Raw genomic sequence first — 25,163 nt, forward strand, 5'->3', positions numbered from 1 at the left:
AGGATTCCCTTCTCCTCTTGATTTTGCATTTTAATATCAGACAAGTAGTATTAAGAAATGGTTCCTTAAAAAAAGCAAAGCAATTATGGCATCACAATCCTCCTTACTTGTCTCTCAACTTGAGTCATATCATCATTCCAGATTTGCCTATATCCATCTATAAGTTTAACAGAGAAAGCTATTGTTTGGTGGGATTTGCAATTATATTTTTTAACCTCAAATGAAGTGACATCATGCTCTACTTCAAGGATATTTTATAATGTCTTTTATTCAACTGTCTTTAGTAACACTTGTATGATAAAGATTGTGCTGCTATATCTCATCTCCGCAAATGATTTGCTTGAAGGGGAAAAGACAGAATAAAGAGAGAGAGAAATAAATAAAGCTATTAGTTTGATCTACATTTTTTATTAGAAATTTAATTCTGAAGATGCTAGGTATTAAATAATTGCCCTCCTTTATGAGTCATATCCTATTATATTATACTTCAAATGTAAGTAAAATTAAAAGTTTGAGCGGACTTCCATTGATCATGCTAAAATAGTCCAACTTCAGCCGGAGCCCGAACTGGGTGCTCGAGTTCAGCCTTGCACAGGTTTGCAAGGAAACACATCATCGGCGTGAGAGCAGGCGCTCCAACACAGGTCGTGTTAATTGTGTCCATCACCAGAATGAACAGCAGTGGTGAGAGAGCAGAGCCACAGTGCGCTAAAGTCCAACTGGCAGCTCAAAACATTTTCCCCAGACTAGGCATTATGAGGAGAAAACTTACATTGATTAATAGAAATAAAGATGAACTAACAAGAAAAACTGCCCAGTATCATTATTGTAAAACAGCACGGAAAACAATGGGTCCAATTTACAATACTGCTATGATAGTGATGATAAATCAGCATTTATTGTGGACTATTATAATATGCTCTACATGAGGCTGCCCTTGAAGAGTATCTGGAAGCTTCGGCTGCTGTAAAATGTGGTTGCATAGGCAGTTACATGTGTTCCTAGAAGACAAATGTTACATCTCTGTTTCAAGAGCTGCATTGGTTACCAGTTTGTTTCCAGGACCAATTCAAAGTCCTGGTTGGGCCAGTTAACTGAGGGACTCACTCTTCCTCATTATATCTACCTGTTCTTTCATGTATGGCAGGAGTAGTATGCTACAGATCCCACTACCAAAGAATTCCATCTGATGGGAACTAAGAAGCAAGCTTTTCTACAGTGACTCATATCCTCTGGAACATCAACATCTGATTGGGTGGGGAATGGAAAGTAAAAATTTATTTGAAAAGAGACTGTACTGGTCCAAAATTAGTATGATTATAGGTAGTTCTCACTTGATGACAGTGATTGGAACTCAAATATTCAACACTGAATCACATGATCATATGATGGGCCACTCAGGACTCAGTGGCAATTCTAGCACTTTCAGTTACTGTCACTATGGTCATTATTTGCAACCTTCTGCTTGCTTCATTATTCATTATTTGCTTGTAGAAAGCTGGAAAAAAAAGTTACCAATGGCAATCAGGTGATCATGGGATGCTGTGACTAATTTAAGTTTGAGGATGCATGAAAATTACCAATAGTCTATCATTTTTATAAATTCAAATGGTCACTGGATAAGTGGTTGTTAAGTGAGGCCCAGATGTTTTCACTTCATCTTCTTTTCCTTTTTTCCTTTTATTATATTGCATTCCAATCATTTCCCTATCTCATCACCCACCCACACTTCCATAATTGATGCATTGATTTTTTAGACTAATTGATTAAGATTTCCGGTAGCATCTCGACTTTGTGCTGCAAGAAAGTCCACCTCCACTTGCAGGATTAATGGGAACTATGGACTCTTTCTTTTATGGCTTCATTCGTCACATATTTTCTAAGCTGCCAAGAATGTATCAATACTATCTTAAGACTAAGAGCTTAAGGCCCTTCAGATCAGCACTTCAATGTTAATCTCTTTCCCTCTTTTCTGTCTTGAAAGACAGGTTATAAGCCACAGCAAATAGTGTAGCTATGCAAGTTTGACTTTGAAAGAAAAAAAGAGCTATAAGCTAAGAGCTATATATGAGGCAGTTATTTTTTTCTCCTTGGTCACCTAATATTGGAGTGAATTTTTCCATTAAGGATTATTCTTACTTTAAAGCTGTTTAGTCATTCTTGAACACAGCCTTATATGTTTTTAGAAGGGACACTACTGGGTACACTAAGTGCAGAAGTCACTTAAAGTACCAGCCATCAAGTTCTTTCTATACTTTCTAGAGTATGTGCAAACCAACATTATTGTAAATCAAAGAAGTGATCAATCTACAAAGCCAATTTTATCAGATGCTAAAAGTCTCAATCTAACCCAAGGCCTACGAAAAAGATTTTCAATGTTATTTTAAATGGGGATGGGAGGTCATATTGATCTGCATCCCCTCAGTTGACACTATGTAATCAAGACTTGGAGAATGGGCACTCTGCCTGATAATAAAGGGTGGGTAGAAACTGTAAGAGCCAGGCAATCTCTCACAGCTAGGCTCTTTAAATTGGATCCAGAAGCAAATGGTTGGTCATAAACTGACCTAACATTTCGAAGCAGCAACAAGAGCCTGTTTGGAAGATTACCTATAGTAATATTGAACTTAAATTTTAAGTGTAATTTTCAAATAGCCAAAACATTGCATCCATATCAAAGATACAGAAGTTGAAAATTTAAGGAAAAATAGAAAAGTCTGCAGAAGTATAAGTCCAAGGCAAACGAATCTTTGCGGGTGTTTTTGATTTTTCTCTTTAAATGAAAACTGGATATTAATAGTAGAAACAGAATGTTTATTATTGGAAAAAAGCAACAGAAGCTGAGAAAACAAGACAATAAGCATGAATAGGGATTTGTTCAAAGAAAGACTGTATTCAGAATCTATACAGGGTTAGTTTGGTTGATACTTGGATAGCGGGTGACCAAGAATGATAGATTAATAAGTAAATCTCAGAAAGCAATAAAGATAAACCTTTCTATATTGTTGCCAAGAAAATTATATAGGTATGTTCATGATATCACCAGTGAGTTTTTAATTTTTTTGAAGGAAATTTTTCTTACTGTCCACTTGACCTACAAAAGAGCTGTAGCCTTTACTTTATAAAACACTCTGATCTCTATAAAATAAAACATGTAAATGATGAAAGCCTTGCAAGAGCTCATTATACATGAAATCTTATGAATTTTATTGGTTTGTTGGTGGGAGGGAGGAAGCACCAACATTATCACCAGAAATTATACAATAGCATCCAGGGGTAGAAAAAATGTTCATAAAATCAGGCTTTCAAAGAAGTTGACTAGCAGAGCTTTCACTGGGGGTGGGGAGGGAATCATTAGGAAGTTCAAATCCTGCTCTGACTTTAAAACCATATTATTCTAATTTACTTTGTCTACTAATAGTGAAATAAATTACACATAAACCCATTATAAGCATTTGTTTGTATGTTTAGAATTAATGGAAACAGGGAAAATCACGGAAAGCTACATAAAAGAAAAGATAGTCAATATCCTTTCAAGGCTTGTCCCACCATGATCTTAACATTGTGTAACTAGGCTTCTGAAATTGGAATTAAAAGGTGTGTTAAATAAAATGAAGCTGAATCTTTTGCAAAAATTAAAGAAAATACCCCACTTGTTATTTTATTTACACAATGGCTTCATGAAAATTCCTAGGGCCATTTGCACGTAATATTTTGACTTCTGTCTAGAACCCTTGACCTTGGAAACAAGGTAAGGGCCATTCACATTTTCATAACTGAATCGCTCAAGCACTCATGGAATCCATGCTGAGCTTCACTGTAGATTGCCCATCATTTCATTATGCTTCATTATGCTGATAACTGTCAGAATGCATTAGAAGCAGAGGTTTTGAGTAATAGGACTGAAATGGTAATTTAAAAACAATATCCTTTCTAGGGGATATAAACAGTAAGCTACATTTAGCTATAAAAAGGCAAAACAACTTAAATTATATTCTCAGTTTATAGGGAGGCCCTTTTTCAATTCCATAGCAATCTGAAGCGAACATAGAGATTTTAGAAAGAGACACTAATTTTCTACAGCTTTTTAAAATGTGGGATCTTTAAACTAAATTCCCTTTTTCAAAGGATTTTACAGGGAGATTATTTTATAATGTCAATCCATTGCTCTTTGTTTGGATAGCCCGAGACCACATTATTCACTATCATTTACAAAGAGACAGATTTACATTAGGCTTTCAAGATAGGTAGACAATATTAATTACTTTGACCTCATTGAGATTAATATGTTCAATCAAATAAGTATCTCTCCTATATGCTAACATAACTCAAAGATAGATAGATATGACACATAAATGGAAACAAATAATATTTGAGTGATTTTTTAAAAAAATTACTAGTATACTCTGGATTGTTTAATTCCATGGTATTGTTTTACATGGTTCTGAGTTTATTTTAACCTTTCCATTTTATTTTCATCTAATCTTTATTTTATTATTATTGATGTTATTCTTTGATTTACAAATTACCAGAAAAAAATTTCATGAAAAATGAATTAACAAAACAAGTCATCAAGATAAATGAAAATATCATTTTAAAATTGATTTAAATGGTATTATTCTCATTTAGAGAAATACTACATTTTCTAGAAATGGGTAATTTCAAAAACAACTGAAGACAAATCCTTTGGAATAAAGCAAAATATGTAAAATTGTATACATATTGTTCTTCAATGTCATATTTTATCAATTTATTATACTTTGCCCTTAAACTTATTTCTCTATGCTGCTGGCAGTCAGCATCTATTCTGACAACTCTGAATAGTTAATTAGACTAGAATAATAACTAACAGGCATTCCAGTTTTATCTCTCAACATATACATTTCAGCTATCTGTCTAAAGAATTAATATATGTAAACTTGGAGATATTTTGTCCCTTTCACTTATGTATTGGCGTCTTATGAGCTGTTCAAGCCATGTTCCTAACTTAGTGTACAAGTAATGTGAGTATATGCTACAATACTGTAAGTATATAAATCAGAATGCAAGGCTCAAATAGAGGCTGTTTAGTATATCCAAAATGCCTACAACATAGTGTTTTCAATAAGGATGGATTCATTCAGCAAAAATTCTGAAGCCAATGTGTATCATCCCACAATCGATGCCTAGAAGAGGGCATGTGATTAGAATTGCAAGAAGGGGACATTACCAAGCTAATCCTGATAACTAACTGACCCACAGAATAAGGGTCAGTGAGGCTCATTTATTTAGTAGATCTTGAGGTAAATGGAGAAGAATATGTCCAGAAAAACTGATGGCACACGGTCATTCTGCACACTGAGGACACCTCCTCCATAACCATGCAAACTTCACCACAAGCACTCCCTTAGCTGCCTCCTCTTTCATCACTGATCTCCGTTGAGAGTTTGCAGTGCTCCATTTTTATGATCTATGAGGCTCTCATGTGCACTCTTCACCAGCAGGAGCTTGTAAATTTAATCAGTCTTAAACCGCCCACCATATGTTGCCAAACTAGCAGCTCTGGCATTCACTTTGGATATCCAATTTCTGTCTTTCACTTAGTCAAGCCATACATAAAAACTGTGCAACTGATTTAAAAAGAATATTCAGTGATTATAAAATTCAAAACTTTTTAAAAAAGAAACAGATGCTTAAGCTATAGTCTGGATCATGGCAATGCTAGTGATTTTTATTGTTGCACATTGTGTTTACTAGCAAATTCATAAAATTAAACTTGCAATTTTTAAATTTATCTTAGCAAATTGTATAAAAAGGGCAGTACTAAAAAAAATTCTAGTTTCTTTCCTGCTACTATGAAATTCAAACAAAACAGAATTAATTAAAGTACACCTCTTCTGATTTGGAAAATTAAGATATAGAAGCATAGTAGCTATTTCCATGGTTAAGGCAACTATTACATATGGTACAACAGTAAAAACATGGGAATAGCAACACTAAAATAAATAATTAATGATACAAATGTCTTCCTTCCCTCTGCAAAACTGAAGGCAGAGTAATTTTCTACCCATTCCAGGTGTTTTTCTCCAAATTACCCAATATTACTTTTTTTAACCTAGCTTAATAGTGATCGGAAACCTGATTTTACAAGCCAATGGAGCAGAGTGTATGTTTTTGCTAGAAGAATGGGTCTTAGATTCTATGTTTTATTTCTTCATTAGGGGGCCGTCACACTGAGTGATTACTAAATGCAAGGCTAAATGAGACTGCTGGAGTAAAAGACAGCATAATGAACAAAGAAGGTTCTTGATTATTATAGCTGTCAGCACACAAGAATTGGGTTTATCACCTGGTTTAACCAACTGGTAAGAACAACTAAGATAAATGTGAAAGACCCTCTGCTGTTTGTGTGCTGTTTCCATTTCTCATAGTTAAACAAGTTAATTGAAATAAGCAGCTTTTTAAAAAATCAAGTATTTAAATGAAGTCTAGCCACCATCCCATCATGCAGACTGATATAATTTTTAGTCACTCTTGCATTTAATTTTATATCTCTTGTTTTGACAAAAACCAACCCTACCTAAATATTATACTGTGTGGGAGGTCTTTATTTTTATTCATTTTGTACTGATATTATTTGTAAACAAAAGTTCACATTCATAGTCAGTGGTAGGATTCAAAAAAAAAATACTACCAGTTCTGTGGGCATGGCTTGGTGGGCATGGCATGGCTTGGTGGGCATAGCAGGGGAAGGATATGTAAAATCCTCATTCCCTCCCCACCCCACTAACCTGCTTTCCAGGTCTGTTCTCCTGTGTAGGGAAACAAAAGAAGACCCAGCCAATCATCTGGGACTCAGGAGGCAGAGAATAGATGGGGTGGGGCCAGTCAGAGGTAGTATTTGCTAGTTCTCCAAACTACTCAAAATTTCTGCTACCGATTCTCCAGAACTGATCAGAACCTGCTGAATACCACCTCTGTTCATAGTCCTTTAGAGTTAGTACAATGTAATGGTTGTGGCAGTGGGAGTGTGTGAGAGATTTTGTGTGTGTGTGTGTGTGTGTGTGTGTGTGTGTGTGTGTGAGAGAGAGAGAGAGAGAGAGAGAGAGAGAGAGAGAGAGTGAGTTCCAGTGACTCTCAACCATGGAATTTACTGAGTCACTTTGGAACAGTCCCTCTTTTTCAGCCGACCCTATCACAGAATATTTGGAGTGACAGTGGAGCAGGTCTTGTATTCCATTTAGATAGAAACACATATTAAAAATGATAATACTAATCACTAATAGTCCAAGTATCACCAGTGCGAATCCTGAAATATGAAAAGAATACATTTTGTGTGAGTTGCCTAGCTTCTGAGTATGCCTGTGTGTGTATATATACACATGCACAAATATACATACACATAAACACTTGTGTGTATACACACAAAATACATACATACATACATACTTCAAGCACATGTAATAGAAGCTTAGTTTGAAAAGATGGTAAAAAATAAATACATACACAAAACAGTTTGAAATCTTTCAAATTAGAATAATTTTACTTTCACTCTCCAGATGTCCTGGACTTGACTATTTTAATGTCAGTTTCTTGTTGAAGGAATTATGAACTTGAAACTTTGATATATTTTGAAAACAATAACCTGGACAAAGCTGTCTTAAAATGTAGTAGAAAATTGGCATAATTTCATCTAAAGATGGATAGAATTTAGAGTTGGAAAAAATGTAAATTCAGAGAGGAAACTATTTTTCAGGGGCACCTGCTTCTCTTGTTATATTGTACGATGTATTGATGATACTAATTATAACAACTGGTCACTTTCCTGATATTGTTTACAATAATGTTACTGCTTCATGGTTAGGAATTTATACTTGGGTTGATTATTCCTGGATTTAGATATGCTTGAATGCATTGTTTAGTGGACAGTTGTTCCCCATGGAATTTTATTATCACACACCCAATGGTTCTGAAAAGTTCTGTCTTGTATGAAGAAATATCCTGGATATTTATTTATTTTTTATTTTATTTGGTTTGTCAATTGCTTACAAGATAATAGGTATAAGTAAAAACATAGTTATGAAAACATGGATACTATTTCCAGGGTTATTTAATAAGGTATAAACTATATGTAACCTTCCCAGTAATATTGAAAGTTTAATCCACATGACCAATGATGAAGGATGTTAGGAGTTTCATCTTAGATTGTTAATAATATGAATTGGACTCTCTGGCTGATTGTTCCCAAACAAGTCAGATATTGGAAGTCAAGGGGAAAAACTACATTTTTATGCTGTACGAACAAATATTTAGCTGCTCATGTAGTTTTTTCGGTCTTTTTTTCTGGAAGAAGCCAGGAGGTGATTGATTGGTGCCAGGATTTATTATTATTTTTTGGGGGGGGCGGTGTTTCACTTGAATAGCTTTTTACTCAAAACTGCTATATGTTGTATTTACTTGTTATTGTAAATCATTATGCAGGTTAAGAAATTACTTCGATATCACCCTGTTGTCTTCCTAGAAATGATTTGATATTGCCTTCTCCCAGAGTGTTTTTCAATGGCTTCCTTTGCCCATTGTAGTCCTGGAATATATATATATATATATTTGAGTCTTCTATCCAAGTACTAATCTGGACTAAACCTTCTTAGTTGTTTGGGGATCAACCAAAATCTGCTAGACACTGCAAGTACTATTTCCATTCAAAAGGGTCTGGCTAAAAGAAATAATTTGCTTTGGACAAAACTTACAACCTTTCTCCAGAATAAATATTTTCCCTAAGATCCAATACATGGGCAGCAACTGAAGTTGTTATTGCTTTGCCTATCCACATCCTTCTCTTTTCTTTTCTTGATGCTCTTCCAGCTTAAATGTTTTGTCTTGTCTATTGAGAAGAGGAGGGGGGAGGAATGGAGGGGAGGAGGGAGGGAAGGTTGGAGGAGAGATGAGATAGCATACCATGGCTGACTTGTAGAAAATCAATTTAAACCTGTAGTTTATTTATCAAAACATTGGGATATAGCTTTCAGATTTTTTTTAACATCTTGCAAAATATATCTATCTTCAACTGCATTTTTATAAGGTCTCTTATACAACCAGGCCATTATTCACTTAAGCTTCAATTTATCCTTTCTTCAAATTCCAGCCCCTCAAATTCTTCCAACATCTAACCACATTTCAGTGGGTTTGGAAGCATCTCCTTTTTATTGTGGCAAGACAATTAAATACAGACTAGCTCCTGGCATGTTTAAATGACATGCTTTTTAGAATTTGGCTATTCTCAGCACTGTAAATTGATAATTATGTGGTCAGGGAACTAAACAAAAGAACACTAATGTTTCCTGATAGCTAGGAATTTTAATCCAATCTTTGGATTGGAAATCAGATTTTAAAAAGACAACACGTAGACAGCAAGGGAGCACATTTGCAATTTGGAGCAGGTTTTGTTGTTTAAATTGAAAGAAAAGGAGTTAGGAAAATAAATAGTAAATAACAGTTTAAATATTGTATTATCTAAAACTGAAGTAAAGCTTAAAGAAGGTCCAAATTTAAATATTTGAAAAACAAGTGTAGAAACAGAAAATATCATTTGGTCATATTTACATAGTTCACTGTGAAAGAAGAATCCTGAAGAAACGTTGAAGAGGAATCAATGATTTCTACAGTAAAACCAGCTTTCACCAACATAGTTATTCTCCAAATTTGTTAGAGCTACATTTTCCAGAACCCCTCTTTTATTAAAATTTAAGATTTAAACCTTCTAATAACAACCATGAGGAATCAAAATTGATCTAAACCTCAGCTTTAGAATAGCCAGTTAGTTCTGATTTAAAAAATTGCAAGCCATTATAAAGTTTTTCAGGTAGAAGCTGAAAATCTGAAAAATTGGTTATCCTGAAACTGAAACAGACACGAGAATGCAAAGCTATATACTGATTCTCAGCAAACAGAAAGATTCCAAAGAAAGATATAGCAACAAATTGTGTAGCAATAGGGTACATTGGTTTGGAAGACAGAATTCCAATTCCATTCTGTTGTCCTTTTTTTATAAATTAAGATAAGAATCAGGATAGAAGACAGAAAGATTCTAATTAAACATTATCAACATGTTACATTTAAGAAAGTGCCAATGTCATTGCAAACACAACTGCTAAAATGTTTGCCAAGCACATTCCTATGTGCCATCTATATAAACAAATCACAGTCTATCAGAATATAAAAATAAATATACATTTGATTAATTTTTAAAAATCTGATCAAAAAAACCAAATTAAGTAGCATCAAGTAATGATTTTGTATTCTTAAATCATTATATGTTCAACATTGTTTTAACCAAATAACTCTCAAGAAGTCTTACAGATTAGCTCAATCATCTTTGTTAACTATTACTGCTAAAAAAAAATTTAATGACAGTAGCAGTCAATGACACTATCAACCATAATGTGAAAAATCCAAATAGTTGATCCTTTATTTAGGACCTTGAAAGTATACAATAAGGCTACAATGTTGATTTTATAAAACTGAAATTGAAACAGAAATGAAAGGAAGAAAATAATTTTTAAAATCAGTTTTGAAAATTCATTTAAAAGCAGCTGTAACTTCACAGACAGCAAGGCAATTTTTAAACATGATCGCTGTTATCAGTTTTATTAAAGCTAATATTTGCAAACTGAAAAATTCCAAGCAATCATAAAATGGTATCATAAAGAAAAAGAAATGTTTTTTAAAACCCTTAGTGGTTTGTCTGAATTTCTGTAATGATAAAAAAATGAACTGAGGAAAGGGAATGTGGAAGTTACTCTAATAAAGTAGAAAAATACAACAATGAAGTGAAAGAGGCTATGCATAAGAGAAAAATGTATATTAGAAAATAATTGCTACAAAAGATGAAATGAGAGACTGTATATAAAAGTTCTTTATAAACTTAAAAGTTAAGTTATAAGTGATAAAGACAGTGGGGAAACATTTTAAAAAAATGGATTTTAATGGAAACAAAGTTGTTCAAAAGTGAATTAAGAAAGTTAAATAAGAAGCTTTCAGCAGCGTGAAGTAAAAAATAACAATAATAATTTTAAAAATTGATTTTGGTCAAAACTAAAAGGCAAAATGAGCCCTATGAATGTTAGTATAAAGAACAAAAGCTTGATAAAAATTGAAAAAAAAATGCTGTTACTTTCTCTAAATAGAGAAAAAAGGTAAAACTGAATGCACAAACTACAGGAGGTAGAAAGGTGTTTGGCAAAATTCTGATTAATGTGTATGAGAAGTGGCAATAAGCAGAGGTTGGAAAATAAGTGTGTATTTATACTGAGCAGGGAGGTGTGCTGAATAGTTTTTGCTCTATAGCAGATTACTTAGGGATATATAAAGGTGAAAAAGTTCATTGTGTGTTTGATCATTTAGGAAAGGATGTGATAAGGCATGAATTGTGGGGTAATTTGAGCAATTATGGGATTTAAGGTTGATTGCTGAATGTAATGAGAGGAATACATAATCAAAATAAAGAATTCATAAGAATAGACAAATGCTTAGTGAAAGCTTCAGCATTGAGCAGTGAATAAGACATAATGGGTGTTGTCCCTTCATTGCTTATTGAGTTTACAAATAAATACATAAGGACTCTTTGTGGTGAATTTAAAGATATCTTGGTTGGGTAGTTGGTTTGTATACAGATAATACAAACTGGCTGGAAATGGAATGGCTTGCAGTGAAAACAGAACGCACAACACAACAAGCATGCATGGGAAAATTAATGTGCCAAAGATCAAAATTGTTGAGTTTGGCAGGGAAAATAGAGGAGAAGATTGCAAAGGATACATATATAGGAAAATGGTAGAGTGGAGAAATTTTAAGATGTGTAATGGGGAGGATAAAGGTAGTTAGTAGCATGTGATCTCTTATGATGAATGAATATTGAACAAGTGAAAATGGTCCTCTGTAAGAACATGTTTCTACCCACTTTGTTATATGGTAGTGAGTTCAGTATGTCACAAGAAAGTTTAATGCAGTGAGAATGGGGCACTTAAGAAGCAGATAGTAAAACAAAAAGAGACAGAATGAAAAATAATGTATATAGGCCCTCAATGAATGTACAGTAGTTTGGATACAAAAATGAAAAAAAAAGTATATTGATTTGAGAATGGTCCTATTAAGAGCAGAAACACGGAAACCAAATGTATGAAAGAAAAATAAATAAGTGAGTCGAAGAGGAAGAAGAAAACTGAGAAATATTTGTTGGTTAGAATTTATGTGATTCTGAAAGAGAGGTAAGAAGTTTAAAGATGAAAAGACAATGTATGAATCAATAAATAGATGTGATGGAACCAAGTATGTATTGAAAAGATAGAATGACATGGGAAAAATATAATTGATGTTGATACAAATTAGATTTTACTTTTTTTCCCCTTGTATTCTACCTTTATTCTGTGCCTTAAAGCATGTGTTTAACTTTCTTGACTATTTCCAACTCTTTTTTAGCATTCAACAAAGTGTTGATTGCTCCAGCAAGTAAGCATGTATTTCTGTATATAAGGCAATAAACTACACAGTGTATAAGCTGAATCAGTTTCTTCTCTTCTGGAGGGCCTCACTTACTTCCCAAGGAGTATTGTAATTATCCTAATGCTGGAGACAGGAGTTAGTCACAGTATAAAAATCACATTTTGGAGCTATTGTTGTTTGACCTGTAACTTTTACATTTACAAATTTACATCCTCTATCCTCTGCAGCAATAAGGAACATGAAAGTATATAAAGTTAAAGGTACATCAGTGTAAGGCATGGAAGGGTAAAAGCACATAAAAAAACAAAAAAGGAAGCCCAGCTGCTCAGGACTGAATTGAGCAACATAAACTTGTTTGAATTTGTCCCTTAAGCTCTGCTTAGAAAATAGTCAGGATATTCAGAGTTAAATAGAATCCAAGAATATGGATTAATACAGCTAATATAGTTTAATTAAACATCAATCTTGCTTTGACCTTTGTACTGATCTCAGTACTAAGAAGTACCTCATCCAATTTCCATTTTGGGAAGTATCCGACTAATTAAATTGACTGTTTTATGAAAGAAGCAGCTGAATTTTCCCATACAAACACATGAGCTGAATTTTGTTATACAGAACCGCAGCATCAGTGCTGTTGCTCATAAATTGAGTAGTCCAAGGACAATGAAATCATCGCCCTTGTGAAATGAGCATGCTCCAAGTTCCACTTCTCTGCTCTTGCTTGCTACTAGCATTCTTGACAAATTAAGATGTAATCTTTTATCTTGCGACTCAGCATGTATCCTCAAAGTTTGCTCTACTCCCTGAGATTTTAAAGGCAGGAAGGCAATCAGGCAGGCAGACATGCGTATGTGTATCAGGTTTAATTCATTCTAGCAAGATACTGAACTTGGTGTGAACAGACCTTTTATGGCTGTGAAAAAAAGAAAGAAGGAGAAGGTATACTTTAGGAGTGAGAACTTCTGTTACTCTATATATTAGTGAACAATTTTCAGAGAGTTATCTAACACAATATGATAGGAGTACCAAAGAACTATGGTTCAGCCATTTCGAGAGAGCTAATTTCTTTGCCATTGATCTAGAGAGAAAAGAAACTGTATATACAGGAGCACTTATTAACCTTTTCAATAAAAAAGAACTGTTCTGGGAAATATTTATGATTTTACAGCTCTTGATAAACAAAGCTTATTTATGTGTTCATTTAGCATTTTTGAAGTGGCTCAAAACAAGGCAGATACTCTTGCATCCTTCTCTGCCAAATGCAAGGTGCAATTTATGATGTATAAAACTCAATATGGATTAATTGAAAAAAGCTTTCATTAGTAACTACCTGTGACCTAGAGTTAGTAGATAGGGTCTTTTTATCTATACCACCAATCAAATGTGTCGATTTTCTGAAGCACCTAAGCAGAAGAAAACAATGATGGTATTATATGCATCTTACAATATTGTCACCAATGGGATGACTCAATATAATCACATCATCATAAAACTTCTGCCACTGCATACTTGCATCATCTGTCTCATACAACTATGTAATTTGCATCATTTGCATAATATGATTGCCATACACTTGACATTATCTTCTCCCTTATCTTTTCTTGGACACCATCAGTGAGCAAGAAACATCTTTTTTTAGCCCTTAAAACACCTTAACATCATGGAAATCAAATGAAAACTATAATTTAGCCACTAGAATCAAAAGGATACTTTGTAAACTGCATAATATGATTCCTGACATTTACCAGAACAATTCACAAAGATTTTATTTGCTTATTAAAAACATTTATTCTTCATTAACTTTCTTCAGACTTTTAGACTCATAGCAAATAATAATTATCTTTTTATTCTAGAAAGAGGTTAACAATAATGAGCTGCATTTCCTGATATCCCTAAATTATTTTAGGCTTATGGCACATTAAAAGATTGCCACCAAATTTTAATTCTTACTATGTCAAGAAATTAACTTATATAAGAATAATTAGTCTATTTGCTACACTAATTTATTCTATTGGTTCAGTCTCTTACTTCTAGTTTCACCTGTTTGGGGAGTATAGTCTTTGGGATATAATTCATATAGGTCTTGTTCAGGTACCCCTGCCCTACAGGCAGCAACTTTACTGTGTAGAAGTAACTGAGTGAATCAGCTCTTATGTTAAAACAGTGTGTTAACTTTACCCATTAGACAGATTAAGCAGCCAGACAAAAACCAATTTAGAGCTACCACAAATCAACTTTTACACGATAGTTTTTTCAAGTAGCTCCCCCTCCACCTTCACCATTTTCTATTTCAAGTAAGATCTGCAAGACTACAATTGCTCCTCATTATGCAGCCTTGAGGCACTTATACAGTACAGGTACCAGAGTCATAAAAAAAAGTGAAGGGAAATGCTGGAGTTCCTGTTCTCACTGTTGACCTACATATTGTAATTTAATTGCAAACTTCATTTTCTGATGTGTGCCAGGAGAGAGAACCTGGTGCTGACATGCTGTGTTGATTTGTTTAAAAGGGAATTGTTACTGAATATTCCTGTCACCAACAGGACATCGTTCATAGGAAGATGTTCGTCTCTGGGGAGTGTTCCGTGTATAAATTATTGAAACAGCAGAAAAGGAAAGAGAGGAAATTTAATAAATGAAGGCATCTGACTTACGAGTACAGGGCATGGAGGCAGCATCATTTTCTGCTCGGAAAAAGCCTGGATCACAGGTGCAAGAAGTAGAACCTTCCCAGATGGCGAAACTGTGAGGTGGGCACTTGGCACAGGCAACATCAGTTGAGAAGGCTTTGTGGTATCCAATTTTGCATGCTTAGAGAGACAAAGGGGGAAAAGAAAGATTAGTTAGATAATAAATGGTTCTTTTGTTTATTCATATGAGGATCCATGGATATTTTCAAAAAGAAATGAATAATTACCACTCAACCAGCCAAGTAATGAACTAGTTATCATGTTCTTGATTGCAAGCTGCTCAACTGGGAGTACAATTTTAAATCCAATGAAAGACTTTTTAACAAGCAGGCTTACAATTACACCTATAATCATATGTGTAGAAATCTGGTTGAGGGGAAAAAACTCATTTCGTTCTTGGATAGAATGAAGCTACATTAAGAAAATGTTTTGAACAGTGGCCTACAAATATGTATTTGAAGCAATTAATTAAGCAGAAATTAAAGATAGAAAAGTATTCAACACTAAAAGCCATTGAAAACAGAGAAAGCTATCTGTGAGATTTTTATAAATGGCAAAGATCAAAAGAAGAGTGGATGTTTGCTAATATTTATAGCTCACTTTAGTGTTTCTAACTTTACCATCTTGTCCAGGTATCAATTACCTTTTTCAATCTCTTGAATTTTTACTAGTGTGATAGGCATGACTAGGAAATGGCTGCCATGGAAGAGTTGATATGCACAAAACAATGAGTAAGCCAGTAACTCACACACTTTTAATGTAAAGTAAGTAGCTTCCCAAGATAGAAACAGCATGTAGACTTACAATATATACTATTTCACAATGCTTTATAGCCCTCTCTAAGCAGTTTAGAGTCAGCACATTGCTCCCAACAATCTGGGATCTCTTTTCCACCCCGGAAGGATAGAAGGCTGAGTCAACCTTGAGCCGGTGAGAATTGAACTGCCGAACTGCAGCCAGCAATCAGCAGGAGTAGTACTGCATTCTAACCACCACAACTCATGGAATCTTAGTGAGCTCAAAGATATTCCTGAAAATCAACATAAAGCTTTGTTCTGAAACATGGCTATTTCTCATTATTTCCAGTTTTTTTTTTAAAAAAAAAAAAATCAGATTATCAGCCACCTAGTCATTATATGGGATAGACAGCCAAATAAATGTCAGACCTCAAGGGAGATATCTGGAGTCACACCAATGCCCTAATGCATCTATGTTGCATCTCCTAACTTAACTTGTCTTTAATCAATTGTGCTTCTGTAACAATCAATATATACTTTCAGTTTTCTTCCTATCAGTTTTTCATCTTGTCATATCTTCTCTTGATTGTTTTACGTAAAGTAAATTTCACTAGTAAGGGAAACTTTAAATTTCTCTCTAGGGATTTGATTCCAGAATTTTCTCAGTACTCCCTTGCAACATTTCTAAAGAAGCAAATTATTTCAACTTTATTAACAAAGCCATTTATGGAATCTCTTTAAGGAGTCTAACTTTAGAAAGTTTGGTGCAACATCCATAAAAATTAATATATTATTGGGCTAAAGTAACTTATAAAACAGACAATTCTAGAGACTTAAGATTTCTTCTTGCTTTAATTATTACATAATTAAATAAGGTTCAAGTTGCAGGTGAATTTTGGCTCTTTCCAATGGTCATAGATTGTTTTATTTTATATACCAAGAAGGGATTTTTTTTATCTAAATGCTAAAAATTACTGGACTGAAATACATTAACTGAAATATATTAACTCAAAAAATGGAAGGTTAATGTACAATTCAAACTAGAGACATTTAATAGAAAAAGTATGGAAAAATTGCACAGTATTTTGTTCTTATATGTGATATTGGCAACAAGATTTCTATATGCCCAACAATGGAAGGATTTGACAATACCTACAATGGAAGAGTGCTTGTCATTTCTGATGAAGCTAGCAGAGATGGCAAAATTAACTGTTCTGATTAGAGTCATTTGCAGAATTTAATACCAACTTGAAGACTCTTTTGAACTTTTTGCATAAAATAGGAAGAAATGAAATAATCATATATGGATTTGGGTATTAAAATTTTTATAGATTATTCAAAATGGATGTTACATTGCAATTGTAGAGGAAGAATTGAATTCAAGTTTTATTTATATCTGGTGTAAAGAAGTTGAAACTTATTATTTGTGTGCATTTTTGTTTCTGTTTTATATTTTATTGCACTTCTACGTGCCATTTCTCTTTATATTCTGACTTCTATTCTTTCTCTTGCTACTAGTTTACTATTATTTTTTTATTTTTAAAAACTTAAAATTATTGTTAAGTAATGCTTTTGGTGGATTAATTTTTTATTTTTAAAAACTTAATAAAATTATTGTTAAGTAATGCTTTTGGTGGATTTTGGCTAACTGTTAACACATGCAGAAGCTAATATTGTCAGCATCCCATTTCTTATTTAATTATCCAGAAAAACATAAAATGTCTCCTGTTGAAAATGAATTGTTTCCAATAGTGGGCGACTAAATGTATCTGAAAAATGCACATATAAGGCAATAGAAAGTTATATACAGAGTCAAAATGGCTCATATCGTGGACATAACCTATAAAAAACATAAGTCTAGAAAACATAAGATGTAGATGTGAAAAGGAAAAATTGTGAGATTAAATAGAAAATGTTATCCATCATAGAAGTCAAATTCAAAACAAATCCTCCTGACCACATCCAATGATTACAGTATTTTTATGTGCCTAATGATTCTCTTGGAAAACAAAATTTATTGCTGTACTTTTTCCCCCCAGAAAAGTGTAGTTTCTATATATTTTGAGCACATTATAATATTATATATTTTTACTAAACTGAATTTTCCAAAGTTTTAAATAGTACAGTTGTTATTGCTTTTTTGTACAGAAATACGTAACTGAAGTGACAGTATATATTAACATTCTAGTAGTCATATATTCAGAACAAAAATGAATTTTCTACATTTAACATTGTGGTTTTGAAGTCTGCAGCATGACATTTCCATAAAGGCAGTTTGATTCCCCAATTAAACAAAATGACAGAAATCAACGAAAAAATCTGGAAAAAAAATAATTATACAAGGATGGAAACACTAGCAATCTGAGCTTCATTTATTAGCTTCTTGCTCTTTCCTCAAAACATCTTGCTTGCTCTTAATATGCTTGAAAAGATCTGAAGAAAAATAGTGCAAGGAATGTATCCATTTTCACTTACGAACTGAAATGTATTTTTCCTGCTTCTCTTATACTATGATACATGCAAATCATGTTAATCCAAAAAAGAAAAATGGAACAAAGCCATTTTTAACAGAATGTACATTTTACCAAATGTAGGTTTTTCATGCACACTATAGACTAATTTAAGCAGAAACACATTCAAACTCATCTGTGACAAGTCCCTTAAGTCACTTTGGAGCTTTGCCTGCTGAATTTCAGTCCAAGTGTTTTGAAAGGGCTGGGTCCAGCATTATTCTTTTCTGGCCCACATATCTATTCTTTGGAAAGCATTTGCTTTTTCCTGTATATTAATCCCAGTTCATTAATTTTTTAGAATCCAAGAAAACTCTCTGAAACACTCTCTCTCTTCCTCTCTCTGTCTTTCTGTCTTTCATGCAGCAGTTTTATTTCAGCTGTAAAAAATCACAAAACCAAATATCTTCATTTTCTTTATTCATGAATCCCAGTTCTTGGCATCTCATTCTATTTGCTAATCCACTACATTAATTCAACATTTCTTTACATCTTAACAGACTTTTATGCCACAATTTAATCTTATTCTTTGAAAGATTCCTCCCTCCTCTTTTTCTGACATAGAAAAACAGCTAAGGCCTTTTAAATGAAACAAACTTAAGTTATTATACAGTATTTTTGCATACTAACAAAGTGATAAAAAAGTAAAGCTGCACAGATCCCAATTTCTTGAAATCTTTATTGAACATTAAAGACAATTCTTCATTCTTTTCTTTTTCTTGGGAGGATTTTCTGGAGAAGACAGTGTGTGAATGGCATCCTTACATGCCTCACAGAAAGATGTATTCTTATACGGATTGCAAAAGATGCCATTGTAAAAAGATTAGGTCACATGAGCAATGCAAACTTTGAATTCAATTCCCTTAGCTTTGCCTTAATTAGTTCTTTCTGTTTGAAAGACACAGAGAGTGAACTGGGCCAAGGGGAACATTTTTTTATTCAGATCACACACTGACATGACAAGGTTATTGTGGAAATATAATTGTCTTCAGTATTTTATAATGGAAGTACTGAATCAGAGAAAAACAAAACCCTAACACCTGTGCAGACTCCTGATCTCTTCCAACATATAATTTTACTACACATATATCTTTTTTCCAATAAAACAATTAATGCACTTTACTCTAGGCTACACTGTAGGCCAGTTGTTGGAATTCTGTTGCCTCTCAGGGAAGTCACACATCAACATAATGGCTTCAGTTCAAATATAGTTATACACAAATTGATTCTGTGTGACAATATGGATCTCTTGAGCCAATGTAGAATATGAAAAGCATATAAGAATATACTTTCCCAGTAACTCTAAGAAAGTAAGCCATGGCATTTGAACAATAGACATTGGAGTATATCATCACAGAGGGATTAAACAGTCATAAAAACAACAGTACACAATTAAAGCAAAGTAATTAAAAAACAAATGTTACAGAACTGTAGCTGGAGAAGGCTAGCATTAAAATATGTCTTTTTTTAAACAGATCTCAAAATATGCCAGCATTTAAAATATGCCTTTCACTATGGCATGATTGGAACCGATATATTATAAAGGAAAATGTACTTACATGAAAATATACAGAGGTACTGTAACTACATATTTTGAATGAGCTATTTCATAAAAATGACATGAAAAGGACATTGTTTCCGAAAGGTTTAAAAGTCTATATCTTTGTTTTGAAAATTCCATACCCAAAATGAATAACTGTCAAAAATAATATAGAATTTGCAAATGAAAAAAAAAATTAGAAGTATCAACTAACCTATTTGCTCTCAATTGTCTGAAGACAAAAAAGACAACAGCATTATTATTATCATTTTAACGACCAAAATTTATTTGGCATTGTGTTGCTGAATTTTAGTTTGATCTTTTTTTTACAATATCTATAGTACCTATTTTTTCCTCTCTTTTTTGACAGATTCTCAAATTATAACTTTTTTTCCTCTGGTGAGGTCATTCTATCAAGGGCAACCTGGGCTATCCAATTATGAAACGGAGCATACTGATTCCGTTTTCACCTTTCAGCCCCAATCCAGGGGCCTTCACATATTTAAAACATAAATTTAACTCAAATTATAACAAATTCACATCTGCCACTTCCAAGCAGACAGCTTCTTCTTACTTCAAGGTTTTTTGGGGGTTTTTTTTTTTTTTTTGTCTGTCAACAAATTTACTGGGTGTTAATTATACAACTCAATTATTTGTTTCCCTGCACCATGATATCCCTCATCAAATATACAGCAATTTTGAATCCAAACACTCATCAGGGATTTTTTTTCTTTTTTGACAAGCCATTTCAGGCCAAGCTCTTTTAACTGAAAAGCCATTAATCTCTACCTCAAACAAAATTACAGGATTTTGTTTCACTACCATTCATCTTATCTTGAATTACATGTCTTTTATTTCCTAGTTCACAGGTAGCATATACATAATTTGAGAAAATATGTTAACTTAATCTATATACTACTAAAACTCTTGTCATGACCTTTAACTGGACAAAATGATGCATCACAGGGAAACAAGGGACCCCACATGGGCTATCTTATAAAGGTGTCCAGAATCCAGGACCCATGACTCCTGAAGGAAAAAGTTGTGGCTGCTGCTGTGCTCTATTTTCAACATTCCCTGATAAATTCCCAGCTAATCTCATAATCCCTCATTCCCTTCCCCGCCCAGCAGTGGCTACTTGTCTGGAGGAAGGGAAGAGAAAGGACATGGAAGAAGGAACTTCCACACATCTTTTTTGACCCATGCTGTCCTTCCACATGTGCTGCTGCTCTGTGCCCCTTACCTAACCCACACAGCATCTCTCATGCATCATTTCCCAATCTATGCTGCCTGACTATGCACCCTCTGCAACCGTCATGGAATGCACACATTTTTTCCCATCCCACATAACACCTTTCAATTGCAATCACATATCATTCCTGAATCACAAACGTCCATACCCTTCTGTCGAAGGAAGGAAGGAAGGATGGATGGATGGATGGAAGGAAGGAAGGAAGGAAGGAAGGAAGGAAGGAAGGAAGGAAGGAAGGAAGGAAGGAAGGAAGGAAGGAAGGAAGGAAGGCAAGAGGGGGGATTTCTGATACTCCCTGCCAGCTTCCCATAAGGAAATTCAATAGACATCTCAACAAAGAGTCAGAAGTCACTCCTGATTTCATTGTTTTGTTTTTGTTTTTCTATTTTTGCCTACCAGTGGTCATTCTGTTTTTCTGTTTAGGTAAGAAAACATATCTGAAACTTTGACACAAAAGGACGTAGGTTGTCTAGTGAATTAATAAGAGTCTTGTAAAAATTAAATTTTCTGGTTCCAGCTAATTTTTCAGTGCAATGCCTCAAGGGCAATACAGCTCCGTAGTAGCCAAAAGGGCAGAAATAAAATAAGATCTTTCCTCAAGTTGTCATTTGCAACCTACAGAATTCAGTTCAGTGTACCAAGTGGCTAAGTAAAAACAGCTGCCTTTTGTTTAGCAGTTCTTGTTGGTATGTATTTTATAGTCTTTTTTTCAGAGTCCCAATAAATTACAAGGTATTTGATAACATCAAGAACTATTTTACTATTAAATCTATATATAGAGAAAAAACAATTTCTACAAATTCTAGTAATTCTTCTAATTTGATTTAACCTTGATATATGAAACATAATAATGACTAGTTAAGGAACATTGTGTCATAGATGTTTATTTTGAACCATAGGGAGGGAAGGAAGGAAAGAAAGAAGGGAATGGGGCAAGAGCATGGAGATAAATTTCCTTCCTTTGCTCTTTCCCTTCCTCCCTAGAATTCCTGTCAGCCAAAATGACAAAACATGCATTATGATGTCACATACAAACAATACTTATTCATATTTGTGTTTTAAAAATGTTTTCTGCATTTTCTTCTCCTACTTCCTCATTGCAATTTTGAGTAAAATTCCTCTAAAGAAGCAGAAAGCTATGTTTCTTCTATGCAAGCAAATAATTTTTCAAAAGTAGGGAATGGGTTTTGGCAGCACACTACTGCTGAGGCATAAGACATTATGACTTAATAGGGTTCAATCTCAAATTGGTTGACTTGGGGTCACCTTCAGTTTAAATCGTAGGATTATTTTACATGATTCAGCCATTCAAGTACAACCAGTTCCATTTTTAATAGTCAAAAATGTTTTCTTTTCTTTATTTCTCATTACACAATGGAATACCTCTTTTGTTCTGATGGTTTCAGCTTTTAAATCTTCTGTCAGTCACAAGAGGTGGCTCAGATTCTGTTGAAACATGTCATGATTGAACTTAGCAGTGTGCTATGTGATTTTCCCCCACTATCAGGGTGGGGGAAAGGAACCCCAAATCTATGTTAAGTCTACAGAGGTGAAGTTACACAATCACCCCTGGCAGAAGTAAAGCTCTGTTTCTGACTGTGATAACATTGGTAACCCATGGCCCACAAATTCAATGTGAGTACTGAAACCTTTTCAAACTGTGCACTCATTCTTCTGCCTGCTACTAATGAATCTTTTCTTAGGCTCTGGCTACCATTGTCACTTGCAATGTGACTGTTCTTACCATAATCACGGCTATGTTACATATGGTTGCCATGCTCTACTTATGGTATTAAGCAGAGCAGGCCTGGGGCAGGAGGATGTTATTCCTTTTTCTGTAAATTTACTTTTTGTTTTTCCTTCACCAGCAGTAAATTCTGAAGACATCCCCTATCTTGCCTCTTTCTGTTTCACCCATATTTTAGGGAAGAAAGAGAAACTATAGTAACCAAACAAGCATGGATCTCCATTTTTGACAAAAAGAAAAAAAGAAAATAGCACGAATATAAGGATCAGAACATTTATGATAAGACAGCTATGAATCAACACTGAAGGGGTAGTCACTTAAAGTCACACACCACAAAACTGCTAAACAATATGTTCCTTAGCAAAGGAAAGAGAAAAGTAAGATTTTGCATATGTAATATTAAAGGACGCTAACAATTATGCTAATTATACTTAGGATCTACTTCAAATGCACTGACCTTCTACTATTGCTCCAACTTATGCTTTTTTCATCCAATTGAGTAACATTTAATACTGGTGTCAGCAGCAAGTGATGCTGAGCGAAGAATAATATCTGTACTAGCTTTCTTATTTCAGACTGATCAAGCTGCTGCTATGCTTATTATAGGCTTCATCTGACTTGGGAAATTTAATTGCTTTTACAGAAAGCTGTTAAGATTCAGGAAATAAGTCAGCCAGCAAATTTCAGAAAGCTAACCATTAAAAAAATTTTCAGGGCATCATTTCTCACTTTATTCAAGCAAGTAGGGGCAATCTATGATGACATTGTTAAATTGACACTTTTAAAAACTAGATCAGTGAAGCTTTTCCAGTGACATAGGGGAAAAAAGCCAGAGTTTATATTTGATAAATATTATACTGAGTGGTGAGCTGGAACAGGTATAAAGGATTTCTTATCTTTTACATGAAACACAAATAGGTATAAAGGATTCAGTGGCAATTTAAAAATATGAAGATACAATAAGAATAATTTTGAGAGTGACTAGAAAATCCAGTTGGTTAAGAATGTCAAATATGGTTGGCCTAGGTGGATAAAATAAGCTCAATGTAATTATATATGTGCAATATTAAAGACACTTATAAAGGAGTGGGTGATCAATTATATGGTTGTGGCCATCCCCTTTGGTGCTCACCTCTGACAGATGACTGAGAGCAGAGAAGTAACAATATAGGAAATAATTAAACATAAGGAAGCTACAAATCAGGATCTCCCAATGACCTCATTCTTAGGGTATTTTCAAAAGTTAAATATGTTCTATGTGTGTCGTGTTCAATATTGTAAATACTGAAAATTTTTGCAAAACACATTTACAACGCTTGCAATTTTTTAAAAAGTTGATAAATATACCTTAGTTGTTATTCAGTACATCATTTTTCTGGATTTATTAATATTTCTGAATATAGAGATATATGTAACTATCCTTAGAAACATTTCTTAATAAATTTTCTAAACATATATATGCTGATATAATATATATATTATATTAGCATATATCAGTCCATTGCAGCATGACAGCTTCTTCACTTATGGACTGTAATATAGCATGCTGATACAATAAAAGTTGGTAATATACTGTATGGAGGGTTTGGGATTTTTTAAAATTTTCCATTAGACCTGAAAAAGAAAAATTGTGAAATCAGTCATTCTTGGATTCTGTGTCCAAGGGAGTACTAAAATCTGAGTCTCTCTAATCCTAGTCTAGTGCTTTAATCATAATCTCACACTAACTTTCTATCAATTTTGTTTGGGTATTTTCCCATGTCATTCTAGTTGTGCTTTTAAAGTTGTAGCAACGTTTCAGCAGAATCTCATCTGCCATCATCAGGCTTCTGTATTGTGTTCATCTGTGAGTCAGACTTTCACAGCCGTTTCTGTTTTAAATTTGGGGCTAGCCTACTGCTGTGCCAGAATGTTTTTTTCTTCATCCTGATTGGTTGGGAGTCTTGGTCTATGTTTATTGGTCTTGGAGTTTGCTGTGTTCTGCTTGATTGGTGTTTCTAATATCTTCTGTCTGTTTTGTAGCTTTTTTTGTCTTAATTGGCTGGCAACATTGTGTTTCCTGTATTGGAGGCTTTTAGTGCAGCTTGGCTCCGAGTAAATGGATGGCTACCATTTATTAGGAAGCTAGGTTTCATCTGGGTGCCTGTTTGGGATGTGTTTGAGCTGGAAGTATCAGGGGGGAATCTGTTTGTGCCCAGGTGTTTGCC

At 33.9% G+C, this 25,163-nt stretch overlaps 1 protein-coding gene across 4 annotated transcripts in view; it reads right to left on the reverse strand.

Annotated features, from left to right (window-relative positions):
• The window catches only part of EPHA4 (EPH receptor A4), a 171,982-nt gene that overhangs the window by 90,421 nt on the left and 56,398 nt on the right, over positions 1 to 25,163 (reverse strand). For all 4 annotated transcript variants that reach the window (XM_087933199.1, XM_087933198.1, XM_087933200.1 and 1 more), the window contains exon 4: positions 15,135 to 15,290. In XM_087933199.1, coding sequence (XP_087789325.1) covers positions 15,135 to 15,290 — 156 coding nt within the window. The remainder of the gene's footprint in view (positions 1 to 15,134; positions 15,291 to 25,163) is intronic.

The sequence above is a fragment of the Pseudonaja textilis genome, chromosome 4 (genome assembly GCF_049901715.1).
Source record: "Pseudonaja textilis isolate UNSWEBS1 chromosome 4, rPseTex1.2, whole genome shotgun sequence".
Taxonomy (NCBI): domain Eukaryota; kingdom Metazoa; phylum Chordata; class Lepidosauria; order Squamata; family Elapidae; genus Pseudonaja; species Pseudonaja textilis.